The sequence below is a fragment of the Propithecus coquereli genome, unplaced genomic scaffold, assembly GCF_000956105.1.
Source record: "Propithecus coquereli isolate 6110/MARCELLA unplaced genomic scaffold, Pcoq_1.0 Scaffold53, whole genome shotgun sequence".
Taxonomy (NCBI): Eukaryota; Metazoa; Chordata; class Mammalia; order Primates; family Indriidae; genus Propithecus; species Propithecus coquereli.
Window position 1 is genome coordinate 1,323,785 of NW_012151174.1, and position 14,225 is coordinate 1,338,009.

The following is a 14,225-nucleotide window of genomic DNA, read 5'->3' on the forward strand; positions in this document are numbered from 1 at the left end:
ATGTTTAGTGAGTTCAGTGAATTCTTGCGCCTTAAGGGCAGGGATCTTCGTCTTGTATCGCCAGTGCCTAGAGCAAGGGCGGGCACACTGCAAGTGCTGGCACAGCGGATGTTTGCTGAACGAGCGCCTGGGTCTTACTGTTACTCTTCGTGTTTATTCTCTGCGGCTGCCCCTTCTCCTGAGTCAGTAACCTCCGTGAGAGGGCAGGGACCGCATCGGTCATGGTCACTGCTGTGTACCCACATTCAGTTCTTGATGGGACTGCCCAGTCCTTTTCGAGGGCCCTACGGTCACGGGCGATGAGGTGCTGCAGAAGAGCCTGGCACTGACTTCCATCCCCGTCTCTCCTGGTGCAGGAGGGAGATGACAAAATCGAGTACCGAGCCTGGAACCCCTTCCGCTCCAAGCTGGCGGCAGCAATCCTGGGCGGTATAGACCAGATCCACATCAAGCCAGGGGCCAAGGTGCTCTACCTCGGGGCCGCCTCAGGCACCACTGTCTCCCATGTCTCCGACATCGTAGGCCCGGTGAGTGGGGGCAGGTGGGGAGGTGGGGAGGCAGGAAAGACCACTTCCCCTCTGCCGCTGCACCGCGTGACTGAGGGCCGGGCCCTTTCCTCCCATAGTGCCCGTAAGTGCAAGGAGCAGTTTGAACCAGCTCGTCTCACTCAGCCTCGCCCCTGGGTTCTTGGCCTCAAGAGAAGAGGTGTGGGTTGGGGTGACCAGCATCAGAGGGACTCAGCTAGGAGTATAGCTACAGGCTGTTTGATCTGATGGCCCTCTTTAAAAATTCATGCCCCCAAAATCTGGTCTTCCAGATTCTCTTGAAAGAACCAGGAAATCTCATGGTTTCTGGGGGTGCATTTTGTGTGACTATATAGAGTTCCCATTTAGGGGGCACCCGCATGTCTCACTTAGTTACCCCTTGTTCCTTTATGTGATTCTAGGCTGTTTAATTTAGTGCTTAAAAACCCCAGGCTTCCGTAAGGCATTTAGTGCTGTGGCTTTTGGCAAGTTACCCAACCTCTCTGAACCTCAGTGTACTCCTCTGGAAAAATCGGGCAGTTGAGAAGATTAAATTAGTTAATTCCTCAAGGTGCTCAGAGCAGTGCCTGGCCCGTCACACACTTGTAGGTCTTGTTACTTCATCTCTGTGCTTGGCTTCCTGGTTTTAAGCTTCTGTTGGAAGCTTGGGCTCTCGGTTCGGCACATTGGGATTGGGTAGCTTTGCTGCTTTCTGAATAACCCATGGTCGGCAACTTCATGTCTCTGGACCTCAGTTTATTCATGTGTAAAATGGACATGATAACAATAGTCATTACATGGTAGGGCTTTGGGGATTAAAGAGATGCTGCGTGCGGTGTTCGCGCCCCAGAGCAGGCACCATACATGAGAACTTGAATCACTGTTAGTATTGTTTGATTTATTTTAGGATGGTCTAGTCTATGCAGTTGAGTTCTCCCACCGCTCTGGCCGTGACCTCATTAACTTGGCCAAGAAGAGGACCAACATCATCCCTGTGATTGAGGATGCTCGGCACCCGCACAAGTACCGCATGCTTATCGGTGAGGGGTCTGGGGGGTGGCCCAGGTGGGGTAGGACAGACCACTCCGGGTTTCCTGGAAGGGCCAGCAGAGGCCCGATTCGGATGGAATTGGAGTGGATGAGCAGGCCTCTTGAGTCTGCAGAGATGGAACCGGGGTGAGGGGAGCCAGGGGAGGTTGTGGAGGCGGCGACTCGGCTTCAGGGTCTCAGGTGTCTGGCTCCCTTGGAGGGCCAGCCTCCTTCCCTCCATTCTCCGCCCCCTCTACTCAGGTCCCTTGTACTTCTGCCTTCCTCCAAAACATGGTACTTATTACACTGCCCCTGGCTTCTGTATAAAAGCCTCCTTCAAGGGTCCTTGTCATCCTTTGGTGAGATCATAGCCCAGAACACTAACTGAGCATGGCTTGGCCCATTGTGAAATGACTTTATTTTTTAAAATTCAAAACTGTAATATGAAAAATGGAAAGCCTTATAAATCACCCCCAGAGGTAATTGCCAAGAACAATTTGATGCCTGCTTTTCCCAATTATTAAAGAATCACTTTTTATTACATCACTTTTTTTTTAATTACACCGCCTTAAAAATACTACCTCTCATTCTGCTCATTTTTCTTTCTGTGAGATTTTTTTTTTTTCCATTCACTCATAACCACCCCCCTTGTCCTGCAGCTTTCATTTGACAGTCCTGCCAATGCTCTTGCCTATAAGTGCTCACTTTTACTTGTCTTTTTGATGACGTGTCTGTCTCCCCCCCAGACCCGGGAGCGTCTCGAGGGCAGGGTCCGGGTCTGACTCGTCTCTATGTCCCCTACGCCCGGCCCAGGGCTGGCCACAGAGTAGGTGGCAACCATGGTTTACAAGAGGAGTGAATGAATGATGTGACTGTGGGTTTTGGACCCATCTTGGGGGCACTATGGAGGGAGGGGGTTCAGTGGGAGGGAGTGAGACTGGAGGCAGGGAGACTGTCCCAGGAGGAACCTGCTGGTGATGGGGTACAGGCCCCATGGGAGGATCTGGGAAGATCTCTGGTGGATTGGCTTTTAACTGCCGCCCCTTTCCTCTAGCAATGGTGGATGTGATCTTTGCGGACGTGGCCCAGCCAGACCAGACCCGGATTGTAGCCCTGAATGCCCACACCTTCCTGCGTAATGGAGGACACTTTGTGATTTCCATTAAGGTACGGGACTTGGAGGAGTCTGAGATGGGGTGGCAGTGTCCCAGGGAGCTATCTTCTTTATCCATGTCTGTTAAGCAGCCAGTCAAAATTAGGGGGCCTTCATACCCGCAATCTAATCAGTCTACTCCCAGCCTTTATTCCCACCCAGCTCCCCACAAGCTGCCCCCCGTCCCTCAATCAAATAGCATATGATAAAACGTGTCTGCAAAACTGAAAGCGTTGCATTCAAAGAGGCAAGAGAGGCCGGGCGCGGTGGCTCATGCCTGTAATCCTAGCACTCTGGGAGGCTGAGGTGGGTGGATCACTCAAGGTCAGGAGTTTGAGACCAGCCTGAGCAAGAGCGAGACCCCGTCTCTACTAAAAAAAAATACAAAGAAATTAGCTGGACAACTAAAAATATATACATATAAAAAAATTAGCCGGGCATGGTGGCGCATGCCTGTAGTCCCAGCTACTCGGGAGGCTGAGGCAGGAGGATTGCTTGAGCCCAGGAGTTTGAGGTTGCTGTGAGCTAGGCTGATGCCACAGCACTCTAGCCCAGGCAACAGAGTGAGACTCTGTCTCAAAAAATAAAATAAAATAAAGAGGCAAGAGAGATGTAGTGGTCAAGTGCGTGATTGTTGAATCTGACCATCTTGAGTTTGAATTCCAGCTTGCTCTGTGACTTTGGGCAAGTTAGTTAACCTATGTGCTTCAGTTTCTTCACTTATAAAATGGAAATCTTAGTCCAATCTCTTTTAGGGTTGATGTAATGATTAAATTAATCAGTGTATGTGAAATGTTGGGAACAGATCCTGGCATAGAATAGATCCTAGATAAATGGTAGGTGCGTCTTTCAAAATGTTTTCTTTTGACATACAAAGAAATCTTCCTGTGTACCCTTCACCAGGTCTACCATTTGTTAGCCTTTTCCTACATTTGTTTTATTATTCTCAGCTTCATTATTACTATTATTAAAGAAGAAGGAGAAAAAAGCAAATAATTCCTGGGTATAAAATGTAAACACTAGATTTTAGATAAATAGGACTCTGTTTACGGCTTCCTGCTCCAAATCCAAACCAAATTAAAAACTTTGACCACATTTCCAAAACCTGAGTGTCTTAGTCTGTTTTATGCTGCTATGACAGAACACTGCCAACTGGATACTTTATAATAAATTTATTTGGCCCACAGTTCTGAAGGCTGGGAAGTCCAAGATCAAGAGTCCACATCTGGTGAGGGCCTTCTTCCTACATCCTATGGCAGAAGGGACAAGGGCAAGAGAGCACGTGTAGGAGAGGGCAAGGGCAAGAAAGAGGGCATAATTGATCCTTTTTAGTGGGTACTCACTCCCATGATAGTGACATTAATCCATGATGTAATCACCTCTTGATGATCCCGCGTGTCCAACATTGTTGCATTGGGGATTAAGTTTACATGAAATTTGAGGGACACATTCAAACCATAGCACCGAATTTCACTTGCATTTCCAATGAAAACGTACTTCTGGTTTGAAGAGCATAAAAAAAGGAAAACAGCCCAAAGCCCTACTGCAGACTTCAAATCCTTTGTCCTCTGTAGGCCAACTGCATTGACTCCACAGCCTCAGCCGAGGCGGTGTTTGCTTCGGAAGTGAAAAAGATGCAGCAGGAGAACATGAAGCCCCAGGAGCAGCTGACCCTAGAGCCATACGAAAGAGACCATGCCGTGGTCGTGGGTGTGTACAGGTGAGCAGGGGAGCCCAGTAAGCCATCAAGATAAAGACCTCTGTCCCTTGCACCCAGAATGCCACAGTCCTGGGGACGCCCCTCACTCCTGTCTTCCTCTCACAGGCCACCCCCCAAGGTGAAGAACTGAAGCCCAGTGCTGTCTGGATTTCGAGAGATGTGTGTTGATACTGTTGCACGTGTGTTTTTTCTATTAAAAGACTCATCCGTCTCCCCTGTGTGCTGCTCATTGCTCGTTGACCGCTGTTGACAAGAGAGCGCATGCGCCCTTGGTCTACATTTAGAGGTGGTGGGGTTGGTTCTATCCGGTCATACAGCGCATGTTCCATGCCTAGCTGCCTCTTGCGCAGCCGCAACCAGGATTCCGGCGCTTGGGAGGGATTGGTAGCCCACTGCGCGTGTATGCCGGTAAGCGACCTCAGCGCGCAGGCGCGGAGTGTTACCCTGGGCCACGTGAGGGGAGTGGGTGGGAGGGCTAGGGGGCGGAGCCGGGGGGGCCGGTTTGTTGTGGTCGCCATTTTGCTGGTTGCATTACTGGGTAATCGGGGCCCTGGCTTGCCGTGTCCGCTGGATACTCAGCCAGTGGGCAGGTCTGAGCTCGGGCTCCCCGAGCAGTTTGAGTGCCCTTGCGCGCGCCCTCAGGTAACAACGCGGGGACGGGCGGGCCGGCACGCGCTCGCTGGGCGGGGGGCAGGACGGGATCCGCCCTGCCCGCGTCGCCACGAGACTTAGCACAGCCGAAGGAAGAGAGGAGGGGACGGTGGGCAGGTGCGGCCGTGCCTGGCTATTCATAGTCGGATTCCTGGAAGGGGCCGGCCCCGAGGGAGCCGTCTTTGGAGAGAGGCTGGGAGGGGGTAGCCGGGCCCCACTCCCGCCCTTTGTTTGGGCTCGGCTCCGCCGGCCGCATCGTCGTCGCTTAGCAACAGCTGCCCTAGGCTGTGATTGGTTGAGCTCTTGGCAGCAGCAACCAATAGCACGGTTGTTGCCATGGCAGGTGCGGATTGCCAAACTCAGTCGGGCCCCGCCTGCTCGGTGTCCGCCTGCCCGGGCGGGCCTCCTGGGGGGCGGGGGCGGGACGCCGGGGTCCCCAGGGGCGGGTGGCCGCGCTAGGCGGGGCCGGTGGGGCGAGGGTTAACCCGCCCCTCCCCCGTCCACCTGCTCTCCCCTTCCCCCCGCGTGCCCTGGGCTGACCCTCGTCCTCTCCTCTCCCCGCCTCCGGCGGCTGCTGTTGTCACCCACCGGGCGGCCTGTCCCGCTTGCCTTCCCCCGCCGCGGGGCTTGCCGGGCCGGCCGGGCCAGGGACTGGCGGCCGCTTTCTCAGCGCTGCCACTGCCGCCATGCTGGCTGCTCGCCCACCCCACTGGGGGCCCCACCGCGCCCCAGCCCCCCGTGGGCCCCGCGCCAGCCCTGACCCGGGTATGGGGTGGGGGCTGGGAAAGACGTCCTGGTGTGGGAGGGCCCCGGGAAAGAGGTTGATTTTGGGGGGAAGCTCCAAGAGTGGAGAGGTCCTGGAGTGGCAAGGCATGGGACATGGGGGAAGCCCTGTGGGGAGAGGATTTTGTTGTGCCGGACACTCTGGGAAGAGACAACTCTGTGATATTTGGGGATTTGGCTATGGGGGCCTTCTAGGAACCGGCACAGTTGTGGAATGATCCTAGTGTAGAGAGAGTGACTGGAGAAGGGGCTCTGGTAGGAATATTGGGGTGTATGTGTAGTGGGGCAAGGATGTGTTGTAGGGGAGAAAAGGACGATCTCTTTAAACTGTGGGAAGAGGCATCTCTCCCTCGCTCCCCTCCGGAGGAGTGGGCCTTGATTGGGAGGGGATCTTGAAGTTATAGCACGAAGAGCCCCGATGTGACTGGGGTCGGGGGGAAAGCTGGAAGATGGTACAGAGAGACTACCTGGGTATGCGGGAAGCTGATGTAGGGAAGAGGTCTTGGCATGATATGGAGAGAGTCCTCCGGGAAGGGTGTGACCTGGTGGGTGAGAATGCCATAGAGGTAGGACTCTGTTGTGTCAGGTTTCTCGGATAATCATGGTGTGGTCAGGAGGTTCCTGAGGACTACGATGTGGTTTTAGGGGCCTGCAGAGGACTCTGCTGTGGTTTGGGGGGAGTCCCAGAGGACTCATGGGGTTTGAGGGATCCTAGAGGTCTCTGGATTGGGGGAATCTACTGGGAAGGGTAGATCTTGAAGTGGATGGACCTTGCTGTGGTATGGGCTGAGATCCCAATGTTCAGGGAAGGCTCCAGAAGGATGGGATCTTGAGTGAGGGGCCCTGGGGAGGGCCACAAATAGAAATGAGAGGAAAAGAATGAATCCTTCTCTCTATACTGTCTGTGCTTTCTATCTTTTCCTCCCCCCAATTATTGGTGTCTTTCTGTTCTCCTTTCCTTTCATGTCCTATATCAACCCCCCAACCCCCACCTGGACCCCAATCATTCCCTTTTACATGTTTTCTTTGTGCTGCCTCATTCATTTGTTTGATCATCATTTGTTGAGGGACTCTGCTGTGCCACCCCCCACACACACCCATCTGCCACTTCTCTCTGCCCCCTGTCTTCATGGCTACCTGTTGCTTTGTTGCACCCTTTTTCTCCTCCCTCTGTGCCCTGTCTTCTTTCTCATGCCCACCTCTTCCCTGCCTGGCACCGTCCCGCATATCCCCTTGTTCCATGTTGTTTCCTTGCCTCCCGCCTGCTCTCAGGTCTCAGCGGCGGTGGCAGCCGAGGTCCAGGATGCGAGAAGGCGCCCCCCGGCCGGGCTCCCGCTCCAGGCCTCACTCCCCTGCGGCCCTCTGAGCCCACCATGGCCGTCCCACCAGGCCATGGTCCCTTCTCTGGCTTCCCAGGGCCCCAAGAGCACACGCAGGTACGCACTCAGCTAGCTCCTCACCTGGGGGTAAGGGGAGGCTGGGGATAGAAGGGTCTCAGGACCAAAAGATAGTATGGTTGCCCAGGATAGTCTTCTGGGGTCATGGTGGGCCCCACGGGAGTGGAAGATAATAGAGGAGTTGCGGGCAGAGTCAAGGTTTGGAAAGCCTGGATTCAAATCCTGACATGGCAGTTAAATTACTTAGGTTCTCCATACTTCAGTTTTCTGTTCTAAAAAAATGGAGCTAATAATGATGCCTACCTCACAGGGTTGTTGTGAGGGTTAAATGAGTTAATGAACTGCATGTAAAATGCTGAGAACAGTACCTAGCACATAGCAAATACCCATAGAGGTTCACTAAGAAAAAGACGTCCAGAGTGAAAGATCTGGAGGGGGCGAGTCGGGAGGAGGGTTGACCCTGAAGGGTCTTGGGGCCAACAGGGCCTGGTCGGTACCAGGGAAAGCTCTCCAGGATAGAGGCAGCTAAGACTCTGAAATGTAGAGTTTCAAGCATGATACAGTGGGGGGTCCAGGGTGCTGGATCCAGATCCAAGAGCTTTGGGGTGAAAGAACTGGGTGGAGATTCTCAGAGTTGGGGGTGAGGGTTCGGAAGGCCCCAAAGAATAAGGGTGAACTGAGATGGGGGGACTTCAGAGGTGGGATACCCAGAACAGATGGTCCCAAGCTGAAGGATTGGGAGAGACAGAGCCCAGGTTTTTCCCATGATCTCTCTCACTGAGGTTCACCAAGGAGTGAAGTTGTGGGGTGAAAAAGCTGACTAAGGGTCTGGGTGAGAGGTCAGGGATATATAGTTCACTCATTCACATGACAAACGTCTGATGAACATCCTTTATGTGCCGGGCTCTGCTCAAAGCACTAGAGCTACAGCAAGAATACGACAAAGTCTCTGCCCTTGGGGAGTTGATATTCTAGTGGGGGAGTCGGACAGCGACCAAATAAATCTGTGTGTGGTAATGACGCAGCCCATATAGTTGGCCTTCTTGAGTTTGGGGGGGTGAAGACCTGTGCAGTGCCCACCTCTCACCCTGCCCCGCAGGTACTGCCTGATGTGCGGCTACTGCCACGGAGGCTGCCCTTGGCCTTCCGGGATGCAACCTCAGCCCCGCTGCGCAAGCTCTCTGTGGACCTCATCAAGACCTACAAGCACATCAATGAGGTGGGCAGGGCTAGGGGATCCCAGGCTAGGTGCTGAGAGGCCTTGGCTGCTGACATCAGCCACTCACCAGTCCTCATCTGGCCGGCTGGGCAGGTATACTATGCGAAGAAGAAGCGGCGGGCCCAGCAGGCGCCACCCCAGGACTCGAGCACCAAGAAGGAGAAGAAGGTCCTGAACCATGGTTACGATGACGACAACCATGACTACATCGTGCGCAGTGGCGAGCGCTGGCTAGAGCGCTATGAGATTGACTCGCTCATTGGCAAAGGCTCCTTCGGCCAGGTGTGGGACACCCTCCCCACCCTGATCCAGGGATTAGGGGCCCGGGCACCCACTGACATTGACCCATGCACCCAGCGTTTCAGTGGCTTTAAGTCCTGTGCTGGGCCACTCACCCCAGCCCACTCACTCAGTTTCCTTATGCCTCAGTCTATTTCTGTAAAACAGTTCAAATAACAAGACTCTCCATATAAGACAGTTGTGTTATTTTGTGTCCAGTGTTTACACCAGCGCCTGACCGATAGTGAGCACTCAACTATGAATTATTAGTAGTATTAACAGCGTTATTGGTGGGTCTCCTTTGCTGGAGGGAGAACGGCGCCTGGCTCTGTCCTGCCTCTCTCCCCTGTTCCTCCAACCCCCCGCCCACTTTGTGATGTGCCCTGCCTGGACAGGTGGTGAAAGCCTATGACCATCAGACCCAGGAGCTGGTGGCCATCAAGATCATCAAGAACAAAAAGGCCTTCCTGAACCAGGCCCAGATTGAGCTGCGGCTGCTGGAGCTGATGAACCAGCATGACACAGAGATGAAGTACTACATAGGTGAGGCCTGGGCCTGCAGGGCTGTGGGTGCCTGGAATAGCAAGAGCTGGAGCTGCTGGGGATAGGTCGCTGTCCCCCCAGCACCACCCCAGCACACACGAGGGGGCTGGTGTCTGGTCTGTGACTCCTGCTGCTTTCATGATGCGCTTGATAATGACGGTCAGAGTTCATGAGTGCTCCGCTAAAGGGCCAGGCTCTGTTGTAAGTACTTTACATAAATTCACTCTCCACAGCCCCATGAGGGAAGGGGCATTATTGTCCACATCTTGGAGATAAGAAACCTAGGCATTCAGGTGCTGTCACTTGCATGAGGTGACAGAGTTTGTACTCGGCTGAGCTGTGATCTGACAAAGCCGTGCGCTCCAGAGCCTTCGCTCTTAACATCTATGCCAGTTTTTTTCTCTCTTATGCTGATTCCTCTTAGAAAAAGCAAGTGGATTTCAAAACTGTTCCTTTTAAAAGGAAAATGTACATCCCTACTGTAAATGGAAATCCAGTATCCCTTGCCACAAAAATAAATATAACTGAGATGAAAACAGTGTTATAAAAGTAAATAAGGACGTGCAGAATGTGTTAAAGACATAGTAGCATCTAATGGAAACTCTGATTTAATCAGAGACTTGAAAAGAAGATTAACTTCCTGTGTGAATCCAGTCATATCCTATATAGAAACATCGCGACTAGCAGGTGGTACTCATGGGCACACCACAATCTGGCCCGTGCTCAGGAAGCGGAGGCACTTGTTACTTTGTGACCCCAGGCCACCAGCAGCCCTCTCCGAGTCTCAGTTTCTTCTCCATTGGCCCGTTTCCGCCCTCTCCCCCGCAGTACACCTGAAGCGGCACTTCATGTTCCGGAACCACCTGTGCCTGGTGTTCGAGCTGCTGTCCTACAACCTGTACGACCTCCTGCGCAACACACACTTCCGCGGCGTCTCGCTGAACCTGACCCGGAAGCTGGCGCAGCAGCTCTGCACCGCACTTCTCTTCCTGGCCACGCCCGAGCTCAGCATCATCCATTGCGACCTCAAGCCTGAGAACATCCTGCTCTGCAACCCCAAGCGCAGCGCCATCAAGATCGTGGACTTTGGCAGCTCCTGCCAGCTTGGCCAGCGGGTGCGGCTTGGGGGTGGGGAGCCGGCACTAGCGGCGTGGGTGTGACCAGGGTAGGGGCGGGGCCAAAGAGGTGGCCGAGAGGCGGGGCTTGACTATAGTGGGATTATCCCGGGCAGCCCGAGTGGCGCTTGGGATAGGGGTGTCGGCCGGGATGGCCCTGGAGAGTGGGGCCAGTGGGCGACAGAGATGCGAGGGTAGAGGAGTGGCCCACAGGGTATACTGCCCGCTAGAAAGGGGAGGGGTGAAGCCTGAGGGGTCAGGGCCAGTTTTGAAGCTGCCAGATGTGGGCGGCAGGGTGAAGTTGGGTTGGGTTTGAGCCTAGGGTACAGCTTCACTAAGTTTTGTTTACCCTGTGCTCTTAAAGCTGAGGATGGAGGTGGGAGGCTTCAACTTTGCTATTTCTCTGAGCCGGCGCTTAAAGTGATCATGGCATGAAGGCTCTCAGACTGCAGACATCTGCCTGGCGACCAAGGGGGCCCGGGGTCAGGGCTGGGGGTGGAGACCAGGGTCAGACTAGGCCAGCAGACTCCTGGGCAGATGAACAAGGTGGTAGCAGTGGTTGCTGGGAAAGTGGTGCTAATAACGGCAGGGTTTGAAGCCTCATCCCCAGTTTGGGAGCAGGAGGCTTGTCCTCAGTTAGGTCCTCTTAGCTTTGGGGGTGTCAGTGGGACCAGTAGGGGAGGCTGAGACCTCTGCTTATTGCCCTCCCTGCAGATCTACCAGTATATCCAGAGCCGTTTCTACCGCTCGCCCGAGGTGCTCCTGGGCACACCCTATGACCTAGCTATTGACATGTGGTCCCTGGGCTGCATCCTCGTGGAGATGCACACCGGAGAGCCTCTCTTCAGTGGCTCCAATGAGGTACGCTCCCCAGGAAGGAGTGAGGTGGAGGGGGTGCAGCCCGGCGGCCCGGTGACCTGACCACGGCCTGCTTGCAGGTGGACCAGATGAACCGCATTGTGGAGGTGCTGGGCATCCCACCGGCCCCCATGCTGGACCAGGCACCTAAGGCTCGCAAGTACTTTGAACGGCTGCCTGGGGGTGGCTGGACCCTACGAAGGACAAAGGAACTCAGGAAGGTGCGGCCCCTGCCCCGCGCCACTCCTCCCATCCCTGGTGGCCCCTCACTCTCTCACACTTGGGGCTCCCCCTCTCCCTGCTGCTTCTCCCTTGCGTCTTTCCCATCCTTCCTCTCCCCCTTGTGTGTCCTTTCCTTCCTCCCCTGCCCACCCCATCTCTCCTTCCCACCCAAGTCTTCTTAGCTTCTCTCCTTCTACTCTCTCTCCTGTGCCTCTGTTTCCCCGTGTGTGTCTCCCTGCCCCTCCTGCCCACTGACGGCCACTCTCTTGCCCCCCCTCCCACCCCCTCCCTGCCAGGATTACCAGGGCCCCGGGACACGGCGGCTGCAGGAGGTGCTGGGCGTGCAGACGGGCGGGCCCGGGGGCCGGCGGGCGGGGGAGCCGGGCCACAGCCCCGCCGACTACCTCCGCTTCCAGGACCTGGTGCTGCGCATGCTGGAATATGAGCCCGCCGCCCGCATCAGCCCGCTGGGGGCTCTGCAGCACGGCTTCTTCCGCCGCACGGCCGACGAGGCCACCAACACGGGCCCGGCAGGCAGCAGTGCCTCCACCTCGCCCGCGCCACTCGACACCTGCCCCTCCTCCAGCACCGCCAGCTCCATCTCCAGCTCTGGTGGGTGCCCGGTGCCCCATTGGGGTCCAACAGGGGTGGGGGCTGCTCTGGTTTGGCCTGGCCTGAGAACCTGGTCACTGGGCCTTTACACTAGAGCTTTGAAACTGCCTGATCCTGAACGTCAAAATGGGGTGGAATGGGACTGGCGGGATGACTGTCCCTGACGTTATCTCTCAAACAGCTCGGGCTCAGACCCCTGAAACCTGTTTGGACCGTACCACGCAAAACCGAACTCTGACCCCAAATCTCAAACTAGGGCCTGATTTTTCAAAAGGGCTCTGATCTCAAAGCCCAAATCTGGGCCCCGGCCATGAACTAGACTCAGCCATTCCAAAACCTAGCCATTGGGTGGGCGTGGTGGCTCACGCCTGTAATCCTAGCACTCTGGGAGGCCGAGGCGGAAGAATCACTCGAGGTCAGGAGTTCAAGACCAGCCTGAGCAAGAGTGAGACCCCATCTCTACTAAAAATAGAAAGAAATTAGCTGGACAACGAAAAATATATAGAAAAAATTATCCGGGCATGGTGGCGCATGCCTGTAGTCCCAGCTACGCGGGAGGCTGAGGCAGGAGGATTGCTTTAGCCCAGAAGTTTGAGGTTGCTGTGAGCTAGGCTGATGCCACGGCACTCTAGCCCGGGCAACAGAGCGAGACTCTGTCTCCAAAAAAAACCTAGCCACTGCTGCCTCCGCTCATCTGTGGCCTCTTTTCCTCTCTTCCTTGGTGCTTTTAGGAGGTTCCAGTGGCTCCTCCAGTGACAACCGGACCTACCGCTACAGCAACCGATATTGTGGGGGCCCTGGGCCCCCTATCACTGACTGTGAGATGAACAGCCCCCAGGTATTGGGGCTCTGGGGGCTTTGGAGGTGGGTGGTGGGGTGCCTCGGGCTTCAGGACCTAGGTCTCCATCACCCACTGCTCCTTTGCTCCTTCAGGTCCCACCCTCCCAGCCGCTGCGCCCCTGGGCAGGGGGTGATGTGCCCCACAAGACACATCAAGCCCCTACCACTGCCTCATCACTGCCGGGGACCGGGGCCCAGTTACCCCCCCAACCCCGATGCCTTGGCCGTCCCCCATCACCAACCTCACCACCACCCCCGGAGCTGATGGATGTGAGCCTGGTGGGCGGCCCTCCAGACTGCTCCCCACCTCACCCAGCGCCTGCCCCTCAGCACCCGGCTGCCTCAGCCCTCCGGACTCGGATGACAGGAGGTCGTCCACCTCTCCCACCCCCTGATGACCCTGCCACTCTGGGGCCTCGCCTCGGCCTCCGTGGTGTACCCCAGAGCACGGCAGCCAGCTCATGACCCTGCCCCATCCCTGGGGCCCCTCCTGAAGCCATACCCCCCCCATCTGGGGGCCCTGGGCTCCCATCCTCATCTCTCCCCTTGACTGGAATTGCTGCTACCCAGCTGGGGTGGGTGAGGCCTGCACTGATTGGGGCCTGGGGCAGGGGGTCAAGGAGAGGGATTTGGCCGCACCCTCCCCACTAAGGACTGGACCCTTGGCCCCCTCTCCCCCCTTGTTTTCTATTTATTGTACCAAAGACAGTGGTGGTCCGGTGGAGGGGAGACCCCCCCTCACCCCAGGGCCCTAGGAGGGGGTGGGGGCAGGTAGGGGGAGATGGCCTTGCTCCTCCTCGCTGTACCCCCCAGTAAAGAGCTTTCTCACATGCCTGCCTGAGCGTTTGCAGGGCCTCGGCTCCCCTCACCTGACCCTCAGAGGGATGGTGGGGAAGGGTGTTTGGGGAGGGGATGCCAGAAGAGCTTTGCGTGTGGATCCATCCCTTCTGGAGAAGTTACGTCTTGGTGCAGGCATGGGGTTCCTGGAGGTCTGGGGCTACAGAGTCCTAGACAGAGATCCTGGGTAGCATCTTAGCCCACGTCTCCCTTTTCCAGGGTAAACTGAAATCCCGAAAGCTAAAGGCCCAGCTCTGGCCTGTTTCTGGAAGCATGTGCCGTAATAAGCCAGGGCTTCCCTAGAGCCTGCACAGGAGTGGCCGCTTTTGGCAGGCAGGCAGGCATCCAGTAGGGGCGAAGTGCACTTATCAGGCCTTATTGGTGCCATCTGGGGAATAGGCAGGCAGTGGGCACAGACTTTACCGCCACACATGTCCGGTCCC

The 14,225-nt window shown here is 55.7% G+C and overlaps 2 protein-coding genes across 2 annotated transcripts in view; both read left to right on the top strand.

Annotated features, from left to right (window-relative positions):
* Nucleotides 1-4,638, top strand: part of FBL (fibrillarin) — a 24,726-nt gene extending 20,088 nt beyond the window's left edge. The window contains exons 2-6 of the mRNA XM_012656971.1: nucleotides 357-527; nucleotides 1,432-1,564; nucleotides 2,608-2,720; nucleotides 4,281-4,426; nucleotides 4,532-4,638. Coding sequence (XP_012512425.1) covers nucleotides 357-527; nucleotides 1,432-1,564; nucleotides 2,608-2,720; nucleotides 4,281-4,426; nucleotides 4,532-4,556 — 588 coding nt within the window. The 3' untranslated portion in view covers nucleotides 4,557-4,638. The remainder of the gene's footprint in view (nucleotides 1-356; nucleotides 528-1,431; nucleotides 1,565-2,607; nucleotides 2,721-4,280; nucleotides 4,427-4,531) is intronic.
* A 1,171-nt stretch (nucleotides 4,639-5,809) lies between these two features.
* Nucleotides 5,810-13,778, top strand: DYRK1B (dual-specificity tyrosine-(Y)-phosphorylation regulated kinase 1B). The gene is made up of 11 exons (XM_012657090.1): nucleotides 5,810-5,842; nucleotides 7,133-7,296; nucleotides 8,357-8,476; nucleotides 8,570-8,758; nucleotides 9,151-9,298; nucleotides 10,127-10,413; nucleotides 11,128-11,274; nucleotides 11,352-11,492; nucleotides 11,790-12,105; nucleotides 12,837-12,943; nucleotides 13,039-13,778. Exons 2-11 carry the CDS (start codon nucleotides 7,234-7,236, stop codon nucleotides 13,408-13,410), a joined length of 1,890 nt encoding a protein of 629 aa, XP_012512544.1. The 5' UTR covers nucleotides 5,810-5,842; nucleotides 7,133-7,233; the 3' UTR covers nucleotides 13,411-13,778.
* Nucleotides 13,779-14,225: the final 447 nt, after the last annotated feature.

Coding starts and splice junctions, on each gene's coding strand:
- DYRK1B (XM_012657090.1), top strand. CDS start 7,234: ATGGCCGTCCCACCAGGCCATGGTCCCTTCTCTGGCTTCCCAGGGCCC. Junction 9,299..10,126: donor AGAGATGAAGTACTACATAG/GTGAGGCCTGGG, acceptor TCTCCCCCGCAG/TACACCTGAAGCGGCACTTC. Junction 10,414..11,127: donor CCTGCCAGCTTGGCCAGCGG/GTGCGGCTTGGG, acceptor CCCTCCCTGCAG/ATCTACCAGTATATCCAGAG.